The 27,560-nt window shown below is 39.9% G+C and overlaps 1 protein-coding gene across 3 annotated transcripts in view; it reads right to left on the reverse strand.

The window, feature by feature from the left end:
• Nucleotides 1-26,739, reverse strand: part of GADL1 (glutamate decarboxylase like 1) — an 81,991-nt gene extending 55,252 nt beyond the window's left edge. Inside the window, exons 1-8 of one of the 3 annotated variants that reach the window (XM_064704708.1) lie at nucleotides 26,578-26,739; nucleotides 15,182-15,351; nucleotides 14,252-14,378; nucleotides 12,500-12,590; nucleotides 11,786-11,892; nucleotides 10,187-10,302; nucleotides 3,484-3,563; nucleotides 3,316-3,370 (exon numbers count right to left, since the gene is read on the reverse strand). In XM_064704708.1, the coding sequence (XP_064560778.1) occupies nucleotides 3,316-3,370; nucleotides 3,484-3,563; nucleotides 10,187-10,302; nucleotides 11,786-11,892; nucleotides 12,500-12,590; nucleotides 14,252-14,378; nucleotides 15,182-15,351; nucleotides 26,578-26,584 (753 nt within the window). In that variant the 5' untranslated portion in view covers nucleotides 26,585-26,739. Of the gene's footprint in view, nucleotides 1-3,315; nucleotides 3,371-3,483; nucleotides 3,564-10,186; nucleotides 10,303-11,785; nucleotides 11,893-12,499; nucleotides 12,591-14,251; nucleotides 14,379-15,181; nucleotides 15,352-24,516; nucleotides 24,605-26,407; nucleotides 26,526-26,577 lie in introns of those variants that run through there. The other 2 variants (XM_064704710.1, XM_064704709.1) reach the window with 2 other exon arrangements.
• Between the last annotated feature and the right edge of the window lie 821 nt (nucleotides 26,740-27,560).

Consider the following 27,560-nt stretch of genomic DNA (forward strand, 5'->3'; position numbering starts at 1 on the left):
AATAGGATTCAAAACAAAAAAAAAAGTTATCATTTGCACTGCTCATCTCTTCCTTGTATACTTGCAGAGCTAAACTATAAAAAGATGTAGGAAAGTAGGACAAAGATGTGACAATCCACATTTTAGTTTCCCAGCAGAAGGTGCTGCATTTAATAGTGCTGGATCTCTTTTTCTTTTTTTTTTTCATTAAAAAAAAAAAAAAGGCATATTCCATTTCCACTTAACACCATCCCAGGGCAGACTTCTGCAGCTTCAGACTGTTTTGACATATGCTAGTTTTGTCAAAATCAAAACATACCGGATATATGACATCTCTCTTTATACACTGGTTTTCAATTCTCAGTCTTTCACATCTCACTACCATATATGCTGTCATTCTGACTGATAAAATAAAGCAATTAGCTCAGCCAGCAGACTACCCATGCAAGGAAAGGGCTCATCCCGTTAGGGTTTCCACCTGCACTGTCTCTACAAGACCCCTGTTCTCTGCCTGCTGAAGAGGAAACTTCAGCTAGGGAAGGTGATTTGCCTTCAGCCACGTTGGTGCACTCCATGACAGGGACAGTCACTGCTGTCTGATCCCACGCCTGACCTGCAGCTCAGTGCTATTCCCTTGCTCCCACTCCTGTCTGGGAAAGAAGAAGGGCTGAAGACAGTAACTGAATGTTAGGAGAGAGACTGCTGGAAATCTCAGATGGTGTTCAGGTCAGTCAGGTGGGATGAGGAAAGCTTTTGTTAGGCTGGGGTCTCAGACAGCCACTGACAGCCATCCATCTTTGCTTCCCTTCAGCTAGCAGCATTCTGGCTCACAGACCCTTGCAGATCTGTGCTGGCTCTGCTTAGGAGCAGAACCTGAAGCAACTCCATGAAAGCAGCCCATGAGAGTCTGTAGCAGCTCCATGAAATTGAGGGTATCTGTCCCAGCAGTGACTGTGCAGTCTCACTGCTGGGAAGGGCCTGCTGAAAGAGCTGCTCTGCACAGTTCAGCATCTGGCCTGCAGAATGACAACACACCTACTGCAGGGGCTCTCAAGGTGTTATTGGATTGTGCAAGCTGGGATCACTCAAGCTCATTTGCAGTGAATTAGATTTCTCAGATGGCATAAGTGTGTAACTCAATGGAGCTTTAGTGAAATCAGACATCAGCTGAAAAATCAAGCTCCACACAAGTCTTCCATGTATCTTCACCCAGCTGAAATACGATTTTTTTTCTTTTTTTTAAATGTTGCCACTTTAGGCATCTACAGAGATGTACAGGCTTATATCACATTTACATTCTGACAGTTTAATCCTTCTTTACAGTGTAGAGGACTGTTAGAATGGTACGTAATTATGATTTATTTGTATTTTAGATTTTCTTTACAAATGGCTAAAGCAGTGAAAAGTAACATTGGAATGAACTTAAATTAATCCCATACATTCACAAAGACTTACCAGCCTTTAATTCACTTCTTGGTCATTAATTCTGAGTACAAGCCACCACGATAGTTAATCAAACTTACAAATCAGCAAATCAGCCTGAATCTTGAGTACAGAACTCTTGCAAGTGAGGCAAAGATGTATCCAATGCATCTATTTTCTATTAGTGTTCCCAGCAATTTTGTCCCACAGCTACATCAAAGTCAAAGGTTCTCAAGCAATTGGAAGCACAACTGAATACAGAGAAAAGTCTCAGATATCTACAAATTCCAGTAATTGCTACCATTATACTTTTCCCACAAAGAAGGGAATTACATTTTTATTACTCTTGACAATATAGTTAATCTAGTCTTCCTGCCTAAGTTCTCTAAAAAGAGAAGACTCTTGCCTTTCATATTTAGTGATCTTTTTGTGCTTCAGTCATCAGCAAACACATCCTCTGTTGTCTAAAGTCATTAGAATATTTACTGTAATTTACTGAAATGTCCTTCTGTAAAAGTTGTAACAGACACAGTTGGACAGACACACTGTGTCTCTGATTAAATGAAAACCTTCCAATACACCTGTAACTTCCTTTAAAATGCAAGTGAAATAGTGTTTTCCTGCAAGCAAAGCATTTTGTTTTTAAATTGTGGGGTACCATACTGAGGTAGACCTTTTCAAAAAAATCACAAATGACAGATGATATCTTTCAAATGACCACTACATGTATTGTTACAAGAACAAACAAGAATACTGTTTTTGCAAAAGCAAAGAGATGATTCTCCTGCAAGCCTGCTTCCCATTACTTTATTTCATTTCAGTCCCTTTTTCCCCCCCAGCTTGCTCAAATGAGTAAAGTACAAGTTGTCTTTCTCAGAAAATGCAAAGTAGGGAAGGAGGCATAGAAGAGAGTTTGCTAGGTCATCAGGGCCCCCATGTATCAATAGCTATGCTATCCAGCATGAAGCTCAAAAAAGAGATGGTTGTTTGGCAGAAAATGTATCCAAATCAGAACTTACTGTAAGCTGTTGTGGCCATGCCAGCGCAGGACAAGACAGGGCTGCCTTGGCTTTTCTATCAGCCACAAAGGCAGATTTCCCAAGACAGAATTCCATGGAAGTATCATCCATGCCATGAACATTGCACTAGCTGCTTTGTATTCACTCATCATGGACTAAGAGCTGAGCTCTGAATTTTACTGCTCTGATGCACAAAGGGTGAGCTAACCAAGCCAAAAGCAGATTCTCTTGGAAGTCACATTCAGTCCTTCAAGCTCTCTAAAATAAATTATGTTGACTGTAGGTAAGGACTGTCTTAGAGATTGTGGGAATGTGTGTTAATGTTGTCCAAATACACATCAGTGCCTTTCCAAATTCTTGCCTTTGACTTCCTACTTGGCAAAGTCCCTAGGGGAAAAGAGGCACTTCTCTGCACTCTCAGTAGAATAATAGAAAGGACAGAATTTAGCATTTGAAGCTTATAAGACAGTTTTAGAGACTAAGCCACATGTTACAGTTGCTGCTTACTGCAGAGGCAATAGAGCAATAGCTGCTGTAATTAACTAAAAAACCGTTTTAGGAAAACATACTGCATCCATTTAAAAAAGGATCAAGGCCAAAGGAAATCCTATAAGAAATGTGCTAAATACTTCAGAGCAGCATTGTAGTCAGGACTTTCATTAGCAGTAAACACCCTGTGGAATTTTCCTCCCTTCTAAGAGTGTAGAACCCATAAGCCTTGGCTTGTTCCACAAGTTTGTGGCAAACAGATTGTACCTGTAAGAAAGACATTGTTACATTAACTGCCCTACTTTTAAGATTTTGGTCACTCTTAGTTTTCCTTCCTTTCACCCAGACACAAGCACACAGTCTGCACACACTCCTCTCTCCTTCACACTCTCTCTCCCCCTCTCACCTCTTTCCTGGCCCGCTGGACTTGTTTCTCCAGTTCCTCAGGTATCATCTTACCTCTAAGGGACACAGATTTAAAACTTTTTCAGTTACATTCAAACAGGTTAGTTATGTACAGCACTACTGCATTTTACAAAGGCTCAGAGATCAGTCATGGCTTTTGCATTCTTACCTTTCATCTGTTTTGATGAAGTACACATTCTCTGTACCAATTCCCAGGAAGGAGGCTGCCTTCTTCATGGAGTAATGGCACTGTAAAAGAGAGAGGCACAAAAAAAAAGCACACACAATTAAACAAGAGAAACAAATTCCTTAACAGGGAACAGTGGCAAGTACAAAAGCACCTAACAGCCATGACAACAGCATACTGTAACACAAAAACAAAATGATAAGGTACATATTACAAAGCCCACCATGTACTTAACACACACAGAAAACTGGAGAAAATAAGACAAAAAAGTTGTGCACCATGTTTGAAATACAGAGTTAAGAAAAAGATTGGAAGCTCTACTTCATACAATTTTTCTTAGAGCTCATTCTGCATTAGAATGAAAAGTAGAAACTTTGAAGTGTCATCAGAGAAGAATTATTAATTGTTTCAAATTGTTTTAATAGAACTAAGTCAAAAATATCAATGAGTGTAAGAGCTAGGAAATGCTTGAGGAAAAGGGTCTAAAGTCTGTTTAACTCAACAGCCTGGAAACAATTAATTAGGTCTGAAAGTCCAAAAGAACCACTCTGGATTAGGAAACTGGACGCTTAGTTAGGATGTGTATTTGAAGCTTCTACTACTTTATGTTTGTAATGATTCTGTATGCTTTCTCTAATCCCCAGCTGATGGCCACTGCCAGAGACAGGATACTCTGCTAAATTGACCTATGCCCTCAAAACACCAACCCATGTTCACAGCATCAAGGAGCTCAACCCACCAAAGCTTCTGATGTGGTAAAATGGGGATATGCAAGGCTTTCAACATCCTATTCTGCAAAATGATCTGGAAATCATGATGGTGTGTAGTTCATATGATTGTGAACCTTAGAAACTACTGTGAAAGCAAGCAGACCTTAGACAGGACTCAGCACATCTTCATAATTTACTGTGGATTTTGCGTAAGGTTCCAGGGTGGACCAGTCTGCATTTTTCAGAAAATTAAGTTACTATTTTAGCAAAGAATTTTAGCTAGGTCTCATCACAGAGACATATCTGGATGAGTACACAGACACATGCAGCCCACTTCTCACTTTGCACTGAATAAAGGGCATCAGTCTATGAAGCCTGTGGAGTGCAAAAGAGGATTTTAGAAATCGGTGTTTATTTAATCAGAATGTGGTAAAATGACTAAGGTGAAAATGCTATTCAAGCCCACAGACCACTATATACTTTTTACAAACTTTTTTCTTTTCAACAAATAGTAATGGTTTATCTAACCATATTTCTAACGTTCACCCTTATAAGCACCTGCTCTGCTATGGATGCTCTTATTCCAGCACAAGAGCACTTTTGCTTATTCCAGAACAAGAGCACACTGATCTCTGCTTAATTTGTCTTCAAGATTAGCCTGGGAATTCAAGATACAGTAACCTCTTTAACCTGAGGGTACTTAGACATCAAAACTACCCACTTATTGCAGTGGAGTCACCTTTGAGAGTTCACCACATCCCATAGGGCTAGAGAGTTCTCAGAACCAAGACCATCCAACCCTTGGATTATCACTGCCCTCCTCACAAAAATAAAATTGTCTCTTTTACACATTATTACTGAAGGGTTAAAATGAAGTATACGCCAGCAAACACAAAGATGTCTGAAATTGCTGCTTTTCATACAGGAGGTGAAGCCAGGTGGTTAATTAATTCCATTTTCTTCCTGAGAGTTCACACAAATGCAGTTACTGCAGAACATAATTAAGAAAAATGTACAACATTTTAATGTGTGGGCATGAATATATTAAGGGTATTAAAGCCTGTCACGCTTATTTTGATGAGATGGATGATCTCAGAGGGCTCTTTTTCTTTATGACAAAGAGGTTTCCCCCACCATCACCCACTTTTTAAACAAAGGCATAGAATGACATGATGCTACTGAGTAGTTTTAAGAAAGCTTAATTTGTAACATGACACATCCACAAGGCCTTTAGGGCTCAGTCATTTAGACTGTTGCAAGAATAATAACATACATAGGTGGATAATTAGTCTTACATTACTTCAATAAAGGTAATAAAGACTGTAAGTGGCTGTGTGTTGTTCAGCAGAAGTTTGGAGATGTTTTTGACTGACGAGTGAATCACTTCAAATACAAGTTGCCAGAAATCACTGATTTCTAGCCATTACTTTCAAATGAAATGTATGAATCACCAAGAATAATCAGATCCTTCCAAACTGAATAAGACGTGCAAATTCAGAATACTAGTAAGCAGACAACCGGCAAAATATATATTTTATTATAAACAATGGTATGAGATACTGGAAGAAAGATAAAAGAGGCTTGAGTACCTGAGAGATTATACCAAAAAGCTGAGGAAAAAAGAAGGAAGAACAGAGGGAATACAAAAACAAACAGGCTGCAAGAGAAATTATTTTTCCTTCAGAAGTACCTCTGTACTTCTTGGAAAATTCTGTCTTTCACTAGGACAGAAAAAGAACAAGACCCATAATACTACATAGACTTAGGATATGCTTTCTTTGGTGAAAAAAGAGGTCTTTCAGTTATATTGATTGAAAACATGTAAGAATTTCTTCCCCCTTCTTAGAAGCCATTATGCTAAACTGCATTGCATCATTTTAAGAAAAAATATACCAAAGAGCATTTAGCAGCTACAGTCACAAGAGCACCAACTAATTCACTTTTCATAGTTCCCTTTCCAAAAAAAGGAGAAAGAAATATCCAGATTAAAAGTATTATTTTAAATACTATGAGTTCAGGTTACTCTTGGCATGTCTTTCACAGTTTGTTTGGACAAATTATTGAATCTGTAGCCATTTTGTAGTAAGAAATTACCATCTCAGAGCATAAGATCAAATCGGAACATTGGTGCATTTAAGATGTGCTGCTGTACTATTTTACCTATATCTAGACATAGTTTTCATCTCCTAATGATGTTTGCAAAGACAAGGTACTTTCTAGCTTCGCTCATTAAAACAGAAGACAAATTTGTATTTTCTTGATTTTAAAAAGTTTCCTAGAAACATGATTGCATAAAGCAATTATCTTATTATGAGATTGTTTTATTACCTTATTACCCGTTTTTGTCTGTTGTAATTTCAACAGGGGACAACATGCTAAGTTAATGTTGTGTTCTCTCACTTTATTACTTTCATGATCAAGTTGCACTGGGGAGGAATTTAGTTTCATTTAATCTAAAAAAACTGCTCACATCAGCATGTACATTTCAACTGTTTACACATCCTCTTCTACCCTTACTTGCCTCCAATTTACCAGATTTCTACCTTTCAGATCAATGCAGCACATACTTGTGCCAGAATAAAGTTTAGATGGGACTCAGATAGCAAAAGGGAATAAAAAGGTGGGCTGATATCTATAACTAGAACAGCATTTATCTCCTACAGAACCACAAATCATGCCTCCAGAAAGTGGGATACAACAATTACTCCTCTGCTGCTCCTGTCTCAAGGGGAATCACACTGCTATGGTCCAGCAAAAAGTATTACAGAGTAGCAGCATAAACAGTGTTCACTGCATATCACCACAGCTTTGAATATCTAAGCATTTGCTTACAGGAACAAGGAGCCTTTTTATTCCTGAAGGCCAAGCAGAATATGTGAGGACCTTGGGTGGGCCATGCATTAAATATACATCTTTATATTATCCAAGAACATACAAAAATACATAGCCCCAGATCACATAAGTCATTGAAAGTCTGTGCATTCCCCTGCTTTGCAGCAGGGCAACTCTTTCAACTTGATAAGTGCCAAACTGAAACTTAGAGACTTAGCAAATCAAGGCAAAAATAATTTTATTTCAGCCAAGGCCTAAAATGACACAAGGGCCTTGAATGAACAGTCATGTCTTTTGACTCCTTGTCAATACTCTGTTCATTATACCCTCATGGCTTCTCCATGCCAATGCTCAAGCCTGATTCTTGATGAAGATAAACTCAGGTTGGTAATTTCTCCAAGTTTTGTTTTACTTTTCCAAGTTTGTTTTGTTGGGAGGGTTGACAATTTGCTTCTCCAGGAACCTCTTCAGTTAAAACAAAACAAACAAAAAAATCCAACAAAAATGGAGGATGTTTGGATGAAGGGATTGAGTGTACCCTCAGGAAGCTCACAGATGACACCAAGCTGGGTGGGAAATTGATCTGTTGAAGGACAGGAAAGGATTTGCAGAGGAATCTGAACAAGCTGGATTGATGGGCAATGCCAAGGGTGTGACACTCAACAAGTCAAAGTGCCCAGTCCTGCACTTGGGTCACAACAACCCCAGGCAGCACTACAGGCATGGGGAAGAATTGCTGGAAAGGGGCCCAGTGGACAAGGACCTAGGGGTGCTGGTTGACATCCACATGAACACAAGCCAGTGTGTGCTAAAGTAGCCAAGAAAGCCAATGGCATCCTGGCCTGTATCAGCAGTGGTGGGGGCAGCAGGACCAGGGCAGGGATTGTTCCCTTGTGCTCAGCACTGGTAAGGCCACATCTCAAATCCTGTGCTCAGTTTTGGGCCCTTCACTACAAGAAAGACATTGAGGGGCTGGAGCGTGTCCAGAGAAGGGCAACAGAGCTGGTGGAGGATCTAGACAGTGAGGCCTGTGAGGAGTGGGTGAGGGAGCTGGGGGTGTTTAGCCTGGGAAAAGGCTGAACAGAGGTAACCAAGCTTATTGCTCGCTACAACTGCCTGAGAGTGTAGCCTGGGGGGAGTCAGGCTCTTCTCCCAGGCAACCACTGACAGGACACAGCCTCAAGCTGTGCCAGGGGAGTTTCAAGCTGGACAATAAGAATGTCATCACAGGAAAGGTTAAGCACTGGAAGTTTACCCAGGGAGGTGCTGGAGTCACCATCCCTGGAGGTGTTCAAGAAACAACCAGACGTGGCATTTAGTGCCATGGTCTTGTTGACAAGGTGGTGGTCAGTCAAAGGTTGAACCTGATGATCTTAGAGGTCTTGCCCAACCTAAATGGTTCCTTGGTTCTGTGATTCAAAAGTGCAAAATGTTAAATAAGAGTCAAAATAAAACCAATAATAAAAAAAACAGGATTTTTTTTTGGTATGACACCAGCGCTTCCACACTTGTCTCAAGTGTGGGCTACTGATTACATATATTCTCAACATGGCTTATCTGAACAAAAGTTTCCAAAAAGTCATCTAGCTTGGACTCAGTACAGGTGGATTCAAAACAATTATAAATTAATATGCCCATTTCCTCCCTCGTAACACTGAATAAACACTAGTGATCTTAGAAAATAGTCACACTATCTGGCTGTTAAAAGCATCAGTTTTACAGTAAATGATTATTGAGTATTAAAGACTATATAGTTGTTTGAAGCAAACAAAGTATTAGAGATCAAAAGCATGGCCTTACAAATAATTTACCAATTCATTTTTCCTGGTCAAGTTTATGTTTTATGGTTTTGGTCTTCCTGGTGAAGCAGAGACATAAAAATAAATTTATTCTGGCAGACAATTAAAATTTCTTTTGACATGAATTTAAATGTTTGCTTATTTCAGAGTAAGAAAATATGTTGTAGTGAAACCATGCAATGAAATAAAACGTTACTTCATGATGAAAGTTTCATGGGCTTTACTTCAAAAGCATTTATGGAACTTGCTTCAAACTCATTTTTTCCTCCTTAACTATTTTGAAGATGTAACATAAGGGATTAAGTATGAACTGGCATGTATTTCCATACACACACTTTTCGGAAAAAGAAAAGAAAGCAAACAAGAAAATATATTTTTGGGGGAGAAAAAACAAACAACCCGCCTTTACTTAGAATATGTGGGCTCAGTTCCAAAAGATGTGTTGTCTTGGAAAACTTACACAATGCTTTCATCCCTCAGGCTTCTTCAAAATCAGCCTCTCATCTAGTTACACTGCAAACTGTTTGGAGCATAAACAGTCTGAGCTAAAATTATCCTAGTAAGTCCATATTTTCTAATACAACAAGGTTCTGTGCAGGCTTCCACTGGGGCTTTTATATAGTAGAGTCAGAATTCATAACAATTCTACACTAATCAAACTATAAGCTCTCAAAACTGAAGGGACAGGGAAGAGAAAAAAGCCTCCAAAATCTACCTTCAGAATAAATGTATGAATGTAACTCAATTTCCCACAGGCATTTTGGATTGATATTATTCAAAAACTTTAAAAACTGGCCAGGTATTTTCAATTATTTAAAGAAAAAATGTCTAAAGGTCCAGAATTTTTTTTTCTGAGAGGCATATGGTGGGTTTGACTCTGTACCACATCCAATCTGTATATTCAGACACAGAGCAAAATGGGAGCTGCAGAGAGCCATCTCACAGGCCCACAAGTACTGAGTTTAGTACAAATTAAACATGCAGAAAAAAACCTTTGACATCCAAAACCCACCTACAGTTCCTGCTAGACTTTGTGCTGTGGGAAATCAAATGCTGCAGACTTCCACATTACAGCACATGCATTCTGCTTCAGGTTTGCCCCATGTACAACCTGTTCTTGTATCAGCAGTTTTCAAAGCAGCAACATCTGTGTTTGTTTTCTGAACGCAAGAAAGCTTCTGCAGGGAAATTTACCATCAGACTTCTCCACTTTGCTCCAATATTCCACATCATACGCTGATGTCAGAATTTTTCTCCCAGTGCCCCATAAGATATGCAAATGATATCATTTTGCAGCTACTGAAAAAATAAAGTTCAAAAAGCTTTTCTTTGTTTTCATTTTACCTCTTCTGAAGCGAACAGAACTAGTCTTGGCAGACCTGAGAGTCCTTTCTCCTTTATCTCAGGGCAAAATCTGTACCTTGCTAAGTTCATAGCATACATATTAGAAATAGAGCCACCTGCAAAAAGAGACATACAAATATTGTATTAGCCACAGTATGAGTACCTTTCCTGCATCTGAGAGCTTGACCTATTAAGGGAAAAATAAAACCCACAGGCATCCTAGTGATGCATCCATCACAGTTTATTTCCTCCCCTGAAGGCTACATCCATAAAATGAACCTTGGGCTCTGCAGTAGGCATGGAAGCAGAGCCTGTTTGGATGCTCTTTGGGGATATTTTCCTCTTTGAGGAGTAAGAGCTGTGCCCAAGCAGTCCTTCCCAACCCTGGCACAGCACCTTCCCCTCTACACTGCAGCAGAACAAGCTCATCTGCCTGCACCAAACTCAGAGCCTTGGAGATCTCTTGGGCAACCAGGCCTCAGAGGACCAAGGGAGAAAAAAGATCTTTGGGAAAAAAAAAAAAAAATAAAACCAAAAAAAAAAAAAAAAAAAAAAAAAAAACCTCAAAAATAAACACAGTGAGTGGGAACTGAAAGATCTGCAAGGTAAGATCTGGACAAGTTTTATTCACTTGGGACAGGTTTTACTCACCTAGAAGTACAAAACCAAAGCAGTAAGAAAAACCCTTACATAAAACTAGAACCAAAACAAGGGCAATAAATTTATCTTCTCTCAGTAGATCACTAAGTATTAAGCCAGAAATTCTTCTGTAAAAGCAAGGCTTCTACCAAAAATACACATCCAATTTGATGTGAAAAATAAATCCGTACCAGTAATATATTAAAAAATAGGGATTTTTATCTTGTTTATTTTTCTACTACTCATGTGTAGGCTAGAATTACTGACTTTCTTTCAGTTTGGGAGAAGGAGTTTAAACTCATGTACTCATTTAATTTCTCTTCTCACCCCAAAATAGATATAAAACCTTCACAACTATCCCAATTATTTGTTACCTGAATAATCTGTGAAATATCACCATTATGCTTCACTATTTCAGTGTCGTGGGCTTACAGAACATTTGAAACATATGGTTTATCAAGCAGCTTAAGAAGTATCTGTTTGGCCTGCCTTATTATAATATTTAATAAAATTATAAAAATTCAAAGGAGTTAAGAACATGTAAATTCTTGCTCCCACAATTCATAAGCAGGATACAAAGATCTATGCCCTCAGGCACCAGGGATTGGCATCTAGCACATAAATCAGGTTCCTGTCTGTCAGCTCAGTTGACTTCTTCCCCATCGAGGCTGTTGGTATTGTTAATAAGGTCAGGAAGGGCATCAGCTACAAACAATTAATTTCAAGTAATTTCATATAATTATGTTTAATGTAGAAGTGTTTTCATTCTTTCACTGGACAAAATTGCCAAATTATTACTAGAAACACATAACATAAGCCTAGAAATAAAAATAAAATAGTTTTGTCTAACACTACACTTTTGCATGCATTTTCAAATATGCAATTTGTATAACTCCAATGTTTATAGAATTAATGGTATTAGGCAGTTTATAGGCAGCTTGAGGTCTGAACTGTTCCTACCTGGATTAAATATACCATCCCCTTCTTCCCAGCCTATGAATTCAATCATTTTCTTGATGACTGCTTCTTCCACCAACAGAAACACAGGGGATACTTCATATGTGTACCTGAAGAGAAATTACAGTATGATAATTGGTATTAAAACTACATAACTCATGGCACAGAGCATTGCTAAAACTAGACAAAGGCTTCTTGCACCTTTCTCTAATCTATCAGGAGCTGATCACCACCAGCAGTAGGACTCTAAACTAAAAACATTATGGACCTGATACAATAGAGCAATCCCTTCGTTTCTGGCAGCATCTCATTGACACTTCCACTCTAAAAGTAATACACCAGAGTTTTCTATTAATATAGGTCACATGCTTAAATTTCAGCTTTACATTTGCAAGTAAACAGTAGACAGGTAATCATTTGTAGTCAACTATGAACAGAATGCCTCAAAGGAAAGAACAACCAAGTTAAGTCTGATTGATTTATTTTTATGTACTATGTGAGATAAAACTCTAGGTTTATTAACTTCGAAAAAAACTCTCTCCTCATAAACCCCAACTTCAGCCAGTCTAAATCAGAGGGTTTCCTCTCCCAAAGTCTTGCACAATTCCTGCCTCTTCTGTAACACTGGAAACAGAAATCAGAGGCAAGGAAGCAAAAAAGCTGTTATTCCAAAAAGCATACTAATTCATTATCAAGAGGACAAAGAACTGCACTTACACACTGGGGTTCAGTGCTTCAGTAATGAAACGAGCCACTAACGAGTAATAATCTATTCCAGCATACAGCTGATTGAAAAATCTCGGGTGATCTGAAAAAACAGATGAAAAGCAAATGACAGAATATACCAGAAAAGGGAATACATCACACTCCCTCTCAGCTGAATGCTGGCCATTGCAAACCACAATTGACTCCATTCTCCCAGTATTCTCTGGATTTGCTGTCCTTTCCTAAAGTTAGACATTCCTTTGAAAGTAAATTTAATGAGCACTTTCAAGCTTCAAAACATGTCTTGAGAAATGCAAGTGGTGCACAGAATAATTGTGAGTTGTTCACAAGTTTTATAAAGCAAAAATAAAAGGGATTGACAATTGAGTATACACAGTGCCTTTAAACAGTGGTTTTGAGAGGCCACAGTCGATGCTCAGCCAAATTTTGCTAAGCCATAGAATACAGGATCACAAGCAGCTGTGCCTTTCCCCCCACCAGAGTTTCAACACAGAAAGAGAGAGAGGCAGTCTAACAGCTTGGAACATTTTGCTGCACACTTAAAATGAATGAGAAAAGAATTTATTTACCCTCCTTTAAACACTGAGATATAAGTAATTTTGACAAAATTCTGTGCTATTGCTGACTGTAAAAACAACTCTGTTCAACAGTAGGGTCACCACCTGAATTTTAATCCATAGCACACAGCATTTTTACATGCAAAACTAGGTAAACAGTATGGCTCCATTTATATTATAGCTAGGGCTTCAATAAATGTCTATACTCAAAGACTATTTGCACAGCATATTTTTATATACCACATCCTTTCTAAGGTGACATATTATAATCTAAAGGCAATTTGCAAAAGTAATATAAATAGAATGTCTTTCACTAATTCAGTAATTATATCTGCATATTATTAGTACACTACCCCTGAAGATCAGTATCACTACTCTGATGTGGTTTTCAAATCATAAGCTCCCTCTCAAAATTATTTTACAGTTTTACTCTGCAGCAACAGAGATTGTAGCAGGGAATGCAGCCCAGAAATGCACAACAAACTATATCAAATGTCTTTCTTACTTAACAAAATACAGCCTAAGCCGTACAACATCTGAAATCCTGAGCTACAGATTCACAGTGCCATTTCCTGAACAGATGTTGTTCATCCCTTTTCACCAAGATTGAATTACCCTGCACACGCTGCAGAAAGGTTAGATATAGAGAACTAATCCTGCAGAGCTGTGGTGTACTGTCTCTGAAACACTGCAGGCTCTCCTCTCATGGTGTCTGGAACAGGAATTACTGCCTATCAGCAAATTAACAACCTGCAAGACTATTGCTCAAATAGAACAATAATAAATGGAGGGTCGTCATCGCTAAGAACATATGAGGGCAATGATGGTGACTCCAAATCTCATCACTCAGACAGCAGGAAATCACACAAAAAGGTCCTTCTCCTGCCTGTTTTGCTAGACTGTTATATCATTTGTCTAGGTGACTTTCCCAAGACTTCAAAATGACAGAATCTACTATTAATGCAAAGGACATTACGTTAATTACTTTTGATAAGTTTGCCATTATGACATATATTAGTCAAGCCTATGGTGACCAGAACTCAGTAAGGAACTGTTTGCACACTTGTATAGGCAGAAGGGAAACAAACACTCACATTCCCAGTTCCCTAAAAGGTGACAGAGGTTTGTAAAGATTATCCCATCTAAGCTAGCATGCAGAGCAACTGTGCTTAAACCCCATTCCTACTGGTTTTGACGCTGTATTTTATAACATCACGGCAGAGCTGCAGGATCTTCTGATGACATTCTCCAGTGTCCCTCATCTCCAGGTCAAGAATCTGCTTAAGCTTCTCAGGGGCTTGCCACTCACAGACCTAGTGATGGGGAGCAGGGCAGACACCATCAGTGAACAGCTTAGCCAGGAGCAAGAGGTTATAGAGTACAAAGTAATCACCCCATTCAGCTCTGCTTTCACAAAACTTCCCGTGGCACGGCAGTGTGCCATCAGAAAATAGATCCAGTAAGCTGGCCTCACGGGATGTTGGTTTTATCATGTCTCAGGCAACACTCAAGCATAAACATTAGAGTGGGAAATGCTGAAAGGCAGAAAAGAAAGAAGCCTGCAGCTCAAATTCTGCTGCTAGCTAAGGATTTGTAATCACAGCATTTCAGATGCTGCTGTGCCAAGGGGTGGGAGCAAGCAGTGCATGCCCAAAGGCAAGCACAGTTTATTTGCAGGACCTCTTCCCATACAGCCTCTTAAGCAGGTTCTGCAGAACCCACAGCAATCTTATAACATTGTCCTTTTACGGTGGTACCACACCCACTTTCCTCCTTCTCCAACGCCTGTGCCTCTGAGGAGAAAACAAATAACTCAACCCCACTCCAAACATGAAAAACACTACAGTCATTTGTGATCTCAAAGAAAATGGGCTTTGCATTCTGAGATTTAAAAAAAAAATCATTTTCTGGCAGATATGTATGCTAATTTATGTTATTGGAAGGTTTTATAATATATTCCTTATCAATTTGTAAGGCTGCATTTTATTTTGGAGCCAAGCACAGACTAGAAATGATTTTGAGGCTACTTAGAGTGCAATAAAATAGAGCTTATAAAAAATTGATTTATTGTTCATTACCTTCACTACAAAGTCTCAACAACACTCTATGGCTTTACCTTTTCTGTTACATCATCCGCTTTCTGGACAACTTCTTCCATTACAATCTTACACGCATCTTCCACAAACTTCTCTCCTGCTTTTGAGTCCATTATTGGACCATTTAGGATGACCCCATCCACCAAAACAGCATTCTTCTTCTGGAGCATCTCCTGCTTGCAAACACCAACTGTAAGAGAAATAACTCATAATTAAAGCAAGGATAAATAAACTAAAAAAAAATATTCTTTCCCTACTGGAAATTTAGTCAACTTAAGAAAAGCCTCACATGGACTTTTTATCCATACAAAAATCCCAGATTTTGGTGGAAGAATCTTTACAGACAAAAAAAACCAAACAGATTACTTCAAACATAGACTGTTATTCTGCAGGCAATAACAGTCTACTTGTATTGTACCTACTGCTTTCTCTAACATACAAAAGCATGCAAGGGACCTTCCAAATACAGAGGAAAATACAGTTCTGGCTTAGAACATGTTACAGCTGTACAAATAGAAATACAGAGAAAGATAATGGGCATCTTTCTTAATTGAAAGTGTTTCCCTCCACAAGCCATCCCTCTGCTCCCAATTTTTCATGAAATAGCTTCCAACTTTGTGTCCTGTATCTTTATGCTGCTCCTTCCCGTCAGCCAGTCCCCTTGCTCAGAGTCTTCTGCATTCTTTGCAGTGTGTTTCACTGATCCACACTCCCTGGAAAAGACCCTTTCAATGCCACATACCTGTACTTCTTTCTGCCCTTATCCCATTAAGTGCCCTCAGTCACTAATTACAATAATCTGCTGGGCAGATGATCTGATTTATTTTGTTTATTCCTTTCTCCAGTGATGATCTCTTTCCCCTCCCTCACCTTTACCCAGGAGACATACTCTCCTCCATGAACCCTTATTTTACTTCCACCTTTGCATTACCCCTGAGAGCTCATCCAAGATGCTTGTGAGACACTGGCCAACAGTGGCAACTACGTATCTCTTTCATGTATTGATTTCGTATGGCAAGATCAGGACTCTGGTTTTCACCAGCATGAGGATGAAGATGAAACTGAGACATTTGGAGATATGGAGGGAATAGATATTTGAAACAGTATCGCGCTGAAAGGAGAAGCGGTAACTACTGTAACCAAATTATCTGGGTTACAGGCAGCATCTGTTCACTGATCCTGCTTGAGAATAACTGAGGTCTATGGAGCCAGGCAGCACTGCCACCATGGGTTGTCTTCATTTACAGTGAGGATGGGGCAAGGCTGGGGTGTATGGAGGAATGAGTGTATGTTCTATGCCTAAAACAGCTTTATCTTATTGCTTTACTTTTTGCTCCACTTGCAAAGCAGAGAACACAGGTGGCTCTTTCACAGGTTTAAACAACTGAATTTGCAGAGGACTGCCAGGCACTGCAGTCTGACACATTCATCATGTTTATCATAATTACAGCTCCTCATGCACAGGAGGACTTAGAAGAACAACAGTGATGCTTAGAAATGTGCATCACTTCAAGGTCCATTGATTGAAAGAAACCCTGCTAATCCCATGAGCTTTTATTTTCTGGTGACTCAGAGAAGCTATTCAGTTCACTTTGACTTATCAGGGGAGATACAACAAACAAGACAAAATTCTAACATGAGATGGGACCTCACACTTCTCATAATGCTGCCAACAAAGCACAAACACGCCCCCTCTCCTCGCCTTTCTGAAATTACTTCTATTTTTAATCCAAATGGGCAGCATACTAAATTTTTCTGAACATAGTAGCCTTCAGTCCATTGTTATAGGAAAGGCATAAATGTTCCTACTGGACAGAGGGAGAGCAAGCAGGCAAACAGTATTAAATCTTCAACAGGCAAAGAGGGAAAATCACAGACATCAAAAACGTCAGTTCTCATAATGCTTTCCAGCACACCACAGCAGAGGCACTGTAAAGAAACTGCAGCTTTGAAAAAGTCTTAGATGCTTATCTCTGGAAACACAAGCTAGTAGGTCAACTTTATAAGATTTAAAACCCTGGGTATTACCAGGAAATTGAAGGCATCAGGGCTTTGGGCAGAGAGAACAGAGACTAATTTTGTGTTGAGATTCAGTTATTTGATGCATAAATAGCTGCCATAACTACTATTCAGAGTTTAACATAAATACAAAAAAGAATTTCAACCTTAACATCACCTGGAGAGTCTATGATCTCTATGTATGCCAAAGGTTTTATGTTTCTATGAAAAATAGGACAGGATCTAAAAAAGAACTCAGTGGAAGACTAATATCTATTGCAGAGCACAGATATTGATACCTCCTTTGGTTACAAGCAGAATTGATGGCAGAGCAAGAGAACTCACTAACTCTTTAACTTCTTTTTTTTTTTGTTGGTTTGGGGTATTTTTGTTGTTATTGTTTAGTGGTTTGGTTTTGAGTTTTTTTGTTCTCCATAAACTCCCTGCTAGAAGCAGATTTGTGAAAAAGATTTCTTTTGGTACCTCCCTTAGCCCTATTCCTGTCACTTTTGCAAAGAGATAAGATACTAATATTTACATGGCTTTACAATGATCTTTTTACAGGAATTCTGCAACAGCAGAACTTTACATTACTTTTTCTACCAGGTCTTTAGGGAACTGAGTCATAGGTCTAACAGCTTCCTGTTTGAAGCAGGTGTGTTCACCTCTACACACAGCTTTACAGTCTCCCTAGGATGCTTTGTGGATCCTGAGGAAGAAGATATGATCTGGAAAATGGGTGATGGTCTATCCCTAATCTCCATATCTGTTTCAGAACTTGAGCACAGCCTATGAAAGAAAGGCAAAGCAAAGAGGTTAGAAGGAAGAGATGGAAGACAGACTTCATTTCAACAGCACTTCACCTGTGTAAAGCTCCAGCAAAGTGTTTGTAACTCTGCCCATATTTTAATTCATCCTTTTAATTCATCCATAATACTCCTTGCAATTATTTACCACTTCCTCAATAACTTTTTTCGTTATCACTTATAATTTCAATCTGAATTTGTAGCGAATTATACCCCAGAATATACCATAAAACCATTACCTGAAATTAGCAGAAACTTCACAATTTAGCACTTACTTCACAATCAGGTGTTAAATCAAGCCCCAAGCACACACATATTTCTAAGATTTCACACATTTTTCAGGTTTCAGAAACCACTACTGGATACATACACTCTTCTCATCCCTCATGATCTTTCTGCAATTGATGATACCTAATCTTCTACTCGTACTTATCTGACTTCTTGAATCCTTATAAGATGATCAAACTCTTTCCTATCAAAAAATTATTGTGTGTCCTCTTGGTTGCAGTAAAACCCTGAAGAGGATAACTAAGTAGATGATAAACATCTGAAATTCCATAATATTTTTTTTCTTTTTATCACATTTTTAAAAGAGGCCAATGATCTATTTATTATGCTTTAGATAGATTAACCTCCAGAAAGATTCCAGTTCACTTTCTATGTCACAATTAAATAGATGCCTTTAACACATTCTCAGAGCTCAGCATCCAAGCTAAGAAACACACACTATGCTGATGATACATATTGGGTCTTATAAAAAAAAAAAATCATTCATCAAATGCTCACATTATTTTCCAAAAATTTTGGGCCTTTTATATATCTGTGTCAGACGCAGATTGCACTAAAGGAACATGACTTTCTTCAGAGTGGGAGAGCCCACTTCATAGAAAGAGCATCTTGTCACATACACCTCTTTTGTTTTCAAATAAAGATAGGGAAGCCATCTAGAGATGTAACTGTAATAAATATGTTCTTTCCTATTTGAGAATACAGAAACATACTCTGAAGCAGACTCAGAAAACAGACTTCCAGAAAATACATCAAATACAATTTCAGCCAAATGGCTCCAGGCTTGAAACAGAACTAAAAATTTAGCAAATTGAAGTGCTTTAACAGAGAGATTAAGAATTACTGACTGTTAAAGATATTTTTCTGCAAAAGAGAAGACTCAATTCTGCTCCAGTTGAAGGCAATTGGGCATTTAGCCACTGGCTTCAGCAGCAGCAAAATCAAGCACATAATTCTCATATTTCATCATGAAAGAAATATTCTATTACAGAAGCCTAAGTATTTCCAACCAGCATTTCATTTTTATGATCAATATTATTTTCCCAGCAGCAAACATAAATTAATTGGAGTTGGAATAATATACAGGAAAAAATAAACATTTTTTCAGATGTTTCTATATCTTTATGTAAGTACTACATATATTTTAAAAGCTTCATCTGTTTCTTTATTTGACTGCTCAATCCTTGCACTATAAAAAGAAACTGAAACATTGTACTTGGCCCATTCTAACAATATCTGGGAGAGTAGCATGAAATTATCAAAAAGATTTACTGCTCACAAGGTGAATGAGGAAACAGAAGGGAGCTCTTGTGAAAGAGTAGCTTATGTTTGAATGCCAGAGCCAAATCCTGCTCAGTTTGTACTGTATTAGCCCCACTGACTATTTGGGGGAATGCAAAAATCTGGCTTCGACCAAAGGCCTATTTCTACTTTGCAACAAATGCAGTAGTAATTGCCAGCATTAATCAGAAAAAAAAATTAAATTTCTCATTCTGTATGATCTAGTCATGTGTCTTCTTTCAGTCCAGCAAAAGAAAATAAGTGCTTTAAGTATCAAGACTCCACCATGTTTAATGAATTACTGTGGTGCCAGATCATGTATCAAAGCATTAAAACATACTTGTCCCACACTATGCAGCTATTTGAGTCCCTTGGTATAAACAATCTTTAAAGCTACTTCTGTTTCCTTAATCACTGCTTTCTGTATATATGAATCAAGTAAAACCACTCTAGTCTTAGGGCAAAAATATATTGTTTCTTCATAAACTGATTTCCCAGGCCTCTCACCAAGTAAAGGGGATGCAGTTTTCTTAAAATCCAATATATAAAATTACTTGTTGTCCTGGAAAAGCTATCCATATGAAAAAAAGGAGTGGGCATGTGTATGGTAGGGCTTATGCAATTCCCCCTATATTACATATTCTTGTTTTGCAGATTTATGGACCAGGCCTGTGGATAGAGAACAAGTTGGGTACTTCCCCTCAGAAGGTCAGCAGCAGCCACCCCCACACAGGAATCCTCTGACTGAGAAAAGGCAAATGTGACCTTTATAGAGAAGGACCCAAGGAAAACAAAGTGCTTGTGTCTGGGCTCCAAAACCCCTGAATAGGCTCATTGAGCTCGCTGCTAGCACTGAACAGCAACAGCACTACAAATGGATCCTATTCTCCATCCCACACCTGAATTTCCCTTTCCTAAAGAAAGGATTGGGAGAATGAAATGAGAGGAGACACAGAGATGAATATCCGACAGGAAATGTAAGGACCATGCTAGGACAGAGGTCCTGCTTTCAGAGGTATTTCCTGAGCTCTGAGGAAGGACTCTTTCTAGCTGAATGCTCACAACATGTCATGTTGTGCTGTCCTAGGCAGGATTCGTTAAAAAAAAAAAAAAACAAAAAGGGCAAGTAAAAGTTAAAACATAGGATTCAGACATTTTTATGCAGCCAGTCCTTGGGAACTGATGTTAATTTTTCATAACAACTCTGCAATGCCCTAACCAATAAGTGCGGGAATGATGGAATGATTTGTGCTGTAACATTTCCAATTAGGAAGAAAGGCTGTGGAGAATTGGAATTCACCTTGCTGCAAAACTGAGAAACAGCAAATGCCAACTATGAAATGGAAATCCCAACTCCCTGACCCCAGTGAGATTCTTTCTCACATGTTCTAACACTTAACACCTGCTAACAGTGTAGGAAGTATCTGAGAAACAGAACTCTTTTCATTTTAATTAAAAGTTGTGCGTTGATGGTGAACATCTAATGAGCATTCCTTTTTCAGTGGAAAAGTGACTGAATCTGCAACATACAATCAAACCACTGTGTATGGTATAGAAGAGTTAACTTCAGAAGGCTGAGTTCAAACAGAAATCATGAATACAGGTGTGACCCACATAGAACATACAGAATCCCTGAGAATTTTATGGTCCAGTGGAAAAAAAAAAAAGATTAAACGAAAACACAAATAGTTTTTTTATCCAAATGGGAGTTCTACAACTTGTTTTAAAAGAGTTCCTGACAGCCTGCAATTTCATGCAAGAACTATATTTTTAATCATAATATAAAATCAACTTTTAGCTCCAGTCTTTCAAAAATCAACTAAGAAAGCAGTAATTTATAAAACTGAGTTTAATGGGATTCAGTGCAAGTTAAAATGTAGAAATAGATGAAAAGTCTAAATTTCATTTTCAGAAGTTTCACCTGCACATTCAAGTTACAGTCAAAACAAGTATTTTCCTCTCACTTTTTCATATCATAAACACTTCCATATTTTCTGCTTCCTACAAAGGATTTCCAGTTGCTGTTCAATAACTCATGCCCACAACACAACTGTGAGATATGCCCTTATTTACTAACATGGGGAAGCTAGTGCATAGCAAATCAGAATGTAACTTTCCAGACCACTAGGTTCTCTGAACTAGTTCCTACATAGATATTCATCATTTATTAGCCTATCACTTCAATGTAAAAGTGAAAGTTTAAAGTAGCTACTAGTAGCTACTAGTTTAAAGTAGCTCAGTGCACTTTCAAAATGGAGAAAGTTGCCCTGCCCAGGCTGTTATAACGCTGCTGGTCACATCAGCAGAGATTGGTCACACAGATGAGGTATCCAGCAGGGCTCTGGACACACCATTTCAGGTCGTGCCCACCATGGGTTTCCTACCTGATTTTGGGAAAGCAGTCCTGAGCTGCAAGAGGCCAGGCTGCTGCATGGCACTGGCAGGGGCCAGCAGAAGACCCTAGCAGTCCTTTTCTAGAGCATCAGTCTGGATGGTGCCTGGTGGAAGCCCAGATGTGATCCTGCTGTGCACACTAGGGCTCAGCAATGGCAAGCTGAAAGAGATCCAGACAGAGCCACCACACTGCCTGTAGCCTGACTGCACCCAGAAAATGGATACCTTATTTTGTTTGGGGTTTGTTTGTTTGGACCATGCCAAAACTTAAGTCAGTCATTTGACCTCAGCTTTAGCACGGCAACCAAATACCAGGTACATACAGCATTTGTCACCTGCTCTTTCCCCTCCAGGCTGGTGCCAGAGCTTTTTAACATGATATATTGGCCCCAAAGAGGGCTCAGTAATCCCTGAACAATGGAGTAGGGCTGCTTGGGAAAAATTAGTTTAAGCAGCTCAATGAGATCCTGCAAGCTGTCTTGCAGTGTAACCAGCAGAGGGATGCCAAGCTACTTTAAGACAAGATTTCCTGTTGAAACCCTGACATTTGCCAATGGACAAGATCATATTTATAAGGCTTTTCAGCATACGTAAGATGAGATGTGACAAAGGGCAGAGATAGCTAAGCTTCAGAGACACGAGCATTTCCAAATTATCTAGATTTAACCAACTACTTCGTAGAGTCATTGCTACTTTGCTGACAAAAGACTGTGGTCACTAAGAACCACCTTTCTCGTGACATTCATGAGACTGAAAAGCTTCTGGTCCAGTGGCTTTTACTTTGAAAGACAATTCTATTTGCTGACACTTGACAAATTTTTCATTAAAAAAATAAAGATCACATATATTCAAGAAATGGTAACAGAGATGGACATTCATACATTTGAATCAGGTCAAAGACACATTTTATTACCCTTAGATGAGGCCTGACAATGATTATTAACAGAAATAACCACTACTGATGCGCTACAAGGCAACAACAATTTGCCTTTTCAATTTATTATTCCCTCATTACATATGTATAAAGCCCAGTAATGCCAAAATAAGATTACTTGTGTGCACAGATGGGAGAACAAAAGGGAGGAAGTGGCCCAAAATTAGCCATGTCCTGATGAGTATCCTGGACTTATCAATGCTTTCAACAATTGCCTCCTACAACCTCTGCAGTTTGTGGCACAAGACAAAGTAAAAAAGGCCGTAAGAAATCTAACTTCTGATTTCTGCAAAGCTTGAAGAGGTAAACATCTGGGATGAGCATAAAAAACCATCTCAAATTGGATCACAGAGTAGGAGGAAGTCAGAAATACAGACATCTACTTCAGTGTGTCCATTTTTTCTGTCTTGAATACGTAATAAATGCTTATGCAAATAGAAATGATCTTTAAAGAAGCAGGCAGCTTAAAATAGTCAAGAGCAGGGAAATTAAGGCAAACGAAATCTAAACTGTTTAATAGGCAATAATAGCTGAATCAGTATGCAACAAGATCTCATAATGCATTAAAAAGTGACAATTCCTGGTTGTATAAGTGACAGTTTAAAAGACACCTTAATCAAGATAGAAAAGTTATTTACTGAACTTCTCAAATGTCAAATTAAGCTTCTTCACTAAATGTTCATTAACCGGCAAGAAAATTCTTATTAATTTTAAAGCACCACGAATGCACTCACTCAGAATGGCTTTATTTGATGCAAGCTTCATTTCTTGCAAAATGATGTCTCCCTTCCTTTGATGAAGTGATATTAGGAAAGATCCAAGTACCTCTTTTATCAGATCAGATTTTAAGACACAGGAGAGATCCTATCCCTCTGCTCTGACCAAAATACTAACCTGAGTGTCACATTACGAGCGCCTTAAAGTCTCCCTAACTCCCAGGGTGTTTCACCACGCTTCACATTACAGCTGCTTGAGATGGCAACATGGCAACACCTTACACAGAATGTTTGCCAGCTCACCTCCCTCGTCTGCTGGTGGCATAAAACCACGTAACTCCCCATTCATACCAAAAACAGCCTGAGACACCAGCAATTCAGAAGTTTAAAGGCAGAATATTGCACAAATGCTGGCAGCTCTCTTCCTCATGTGATTTCCAGCTCTGACTCTGTTAATGAGCTAGCAACCTGCTTGAAACTCTGCTTAGCACACTCAGATATATGCCCCAGAGAAAACAGCTCACCTATTTTTTTTTCTCCAAATACAGAATTTACCAAGCTTTCTCCATGCCAAATCAACCTTGGAAAACTACCCTGATGCCAAATGACTGAAGTATATATGCAGTTAAGATCCCTTTCTGCAGCTAGGGGTAGGAATTTACAACTTGGCCCCCTCTCATTAATGGGGTTTTGCTGTCTTTTGTGTGAATGAAAGCATAGCCAAAAAAAAATCCTCTTACTCATCCATGCATAGTCATTAATGCTTCCCCTGTGGACAGTGGTGATATATGAGAGAAATTAGGCTCAATTAGCAATCAGCAAGATGAATTTCAAATGGTCACTTTCAGATACATTGAGGGGGTTTAAAAAGGGGGGAAAAAAATACAACAAGGAAAAGAACCCAGTATCACCCCTCAGAGGGCTCCCACTGTGCTCACCCCAGAAGCTTCTGCAAGTGTTAACTCTCTGCACGTTCAAGTATCCACTCCACTTTTCCAGCTGTGCAAAGCAAACACAATGCTAGCGCTGCAACAGGCAGGTGCCTTCAGCCTCTCTCCCAGGTGCTTTCCAACAGGACTTTAAAAGATAAAAGCCCATAATATCAGTACTGAAAGGAGAACTTCACTGATCAGCCCAGAAGGTCTAGTTTTAACAATAGACTCATATCTGCTTATGAAAAAAAAATAAAAATTCAGCAGGCAGCAAAGTTGTACAACCTCAAGAACCACAGAGCCAAATTTCTACAATAACTTGAGCTTCTAGAGAAGTCTACAATGTAGCCTAACCTCATTCACCATCCCACTTGGGAGAAGCTCATTCACCAGATAGAACTTGGCAGAAAACACAGCAAATCACCGAAGACAAAAGAAAGAGAGGTCTGTGAGAGTAGAGGATTCCTCGTGAGAGGGAAAGTGCAAAGAAATAACAGATGCTACACATGAATAAGGTGAGACTGGAAAACCTGCAGCAACAAGGGTGGAGATCACATTACCACACGTTAGAAACATTCTGTTTTACCAGCCAAAGCCAATAGCTTTGGAAAGAAAACAGGAAGGAAATTAGGACTTTGGGTAGCAAACAACAGGCAAAATTTGAACAAGAACATTACTACCCAGCTAAACGACCTGGATCTCAGTCTTAGTGACTGCTGGCAGCATATCTTTGCAGTTGTTTTGGCAGGGGATATAAATATAAGCTACATCTGAAGCAAATGATTTTGGGAGCTGCTGTCACTCATACAGTACTGCCCCTGCTACTCAGGTAGAACAGCTGTCCTTACAGTACAGCCTGAAACTACTACAGGCACCAGAACATATTTACTGCACACCAGAACTGTCATGTAACTTTACAAGGCTCCTTCAACTTACATCAAATAAAGAAAAAAGGGATCCACTGGTTTTAAAAATATTAAGTTTATGCAGTTTTCTTTCAAAAATCTGATTTTGCTCAGAGATTTTTTTAACTTATATTGTGCCAATAATTTGGATGAGCCATGAATGCAAGAGACTTCTCAACCTGGGAATAAAAGCTTTTTCACTGTTTCATCCATGTTTAAGGTAAAATATAAAAGAAATTTATTAGATCTCAAGTCTATTTTGATGCTTTTCATAAGAGAGTCACAACTTGAGATAAGTTAAGAAATTCTTATCAAGAATATTGATCTTGTGGGAGAGGGGGAGAGCCATCTGCAAACACTTTTACTATTTTCTGACTTAGCAATCAGCTTCCATTCACAAAACCAAGGACTTCCTCCTTTCTTAACCTTGCAAATTTAATCTCTGCATTTTCTAAGCTCCTCCGGCAGTGTTTTGTATTAGCCATACTTCATCCACAGTCCCAGCTTTTATAAATATATGGTCAACGTTCACTTTTCATTAATGATGCAAGGCCTTCCTCTTCATGTGGGCAAAGAACTCGATAAAACCTTTACAAAACAGGATTAACTTCTCCCTTACTGAGACCTTTTGTTCCAAAGCAAATCCCTGTATTGCTATATATCACTATGTTATTCTGGTGCCTGATGAAAAAAAAAATTAAAAATTTAAACTAAAGGCACCGCTCTTTAAAGATAACTTATTTCAACAAAAAAAAAAAAAAAAAAAAAAAAAAAAAAAAAAAAAAAACACCACTGCTCTTCAATGTTTTTATGACAACTGTTGCAAAGTCTGCAGCTTATTAAGCCATGCTGGCCACGCTGCTGCTGCGCTGTAACAGAAGGAGGTTACAGGAGGATGCCCCGCAGGCAGGCAGCCCTCCACCTGCGCTGCGAACCGACCCTGCCCTTTTCCCCTGCCCCGAGGCCCCTCTCCCCGCCAAGCCCGGGGTTACCGGCCACGGGGAGGCTGCAGGAGCCCCGCAGGACGAGGAAAGTGTTAAACGCGCCCAGCGGGGCAGAGAGCGCTCCGCTTCCCTCCCCGCAGCCTGTGCCGAGCCCTCCGCCCGCAGCCCGGCGGGAGCGGGGCCACAGGAGGGACAAGGGCAGTGTCCCCCGCCTTTACCCTCCATCCCGGCGTCGCGCTGGCCCCGGAGAGGAGCGGGGGCGGTCCCGCCGTGCCCCGGCCGCTGCCGCAGGCTCCGCTGTGCCCGGGCTGCCGGGGCCGCTATAAATACCCTCGGAGCGGCGCGCCAGGCCGGGCCGGGCCGCCCCTCCCGCGGGGCAGGGCGAGCGCACGGCCGGCCACGGCCCCGGGCTGCCTTCGCTGCCAAAGCAAGGGGTTGTGGCGGCCGCTGCTTGTGACAACGGGATTGTTTCGCCGCCTCTAAAGCCTGAGCGGTGCCTCAAAGCCCCGCCGGGGCTGCGGGCTCCTCGGCAGGCCGGCAGCCCTGAGCAGGGTGCGTCCTGCCCACCGCCGGCAGCCCGGCCGGGCACCGCCGCCCGCCCAGGGGATTTGCCACACAGTCACAGAAGATTCTGAGTTGGAAAGGATCCACAGGGATCATCAAGTCCAACTCTTACCGCGCAGTGCCCAGGACATTCCCAAGAGTCACACCATGTGCCCAGGAGTACTGTCCAAATGCTTCTTGAACTCTTTCAGGCTGGTGCTGTGACCACTTCGCTGAGGAGCCTGTCAGTGCCTGACAACCCTCTGGTGAAGAACCTTTCTCCAATATCCAACCTAAGCCTTCCCTGACACAACTTCAGGCCATTCCCTTGGGCTCTGTTGCTGGTCACCACAGAGGAGAGATCAGTGCCTTCCCCTCTGCTTCCCCCCACGAGTAAGCTGTAGGCTGTAGTGAGGTCCCCTCTCATTCTACTTCTCCAAACTCCACAGACCAAGTTTTATAAGGGCTCTGGATGAGTTGTGTTCAATGAGCTGTTCCAGTTCATTCCAGGACACGTGCCCCATACGGCACAGCATAGACCTTCTTAATCCTCATCCCTCGATTTCCTACTAATTACTGCCTCTTAAAATAAATTTCCTCCTAATTACTACTTTTTAAAGAAAAAGGTAAACAAGCTTTGGTTTTGAGCACTGTTGTA

The sequence above is a fragment of the Zonotrichia leucophrys genome, chromosome 2 (genome assembly GCF_028769735.1).
Source record: "Zonotrichia leucophrys gambelii isolate GWCS_2022_RI chromosome 2, RI_Zleu_2.0, whole genome shotgun sequence".
NCBI lineage: Eukaryota > Metazoa > Chordata > Aves > Passeriformes > Passerellidae > Zonotrichia > Zonotrichia leucophrys.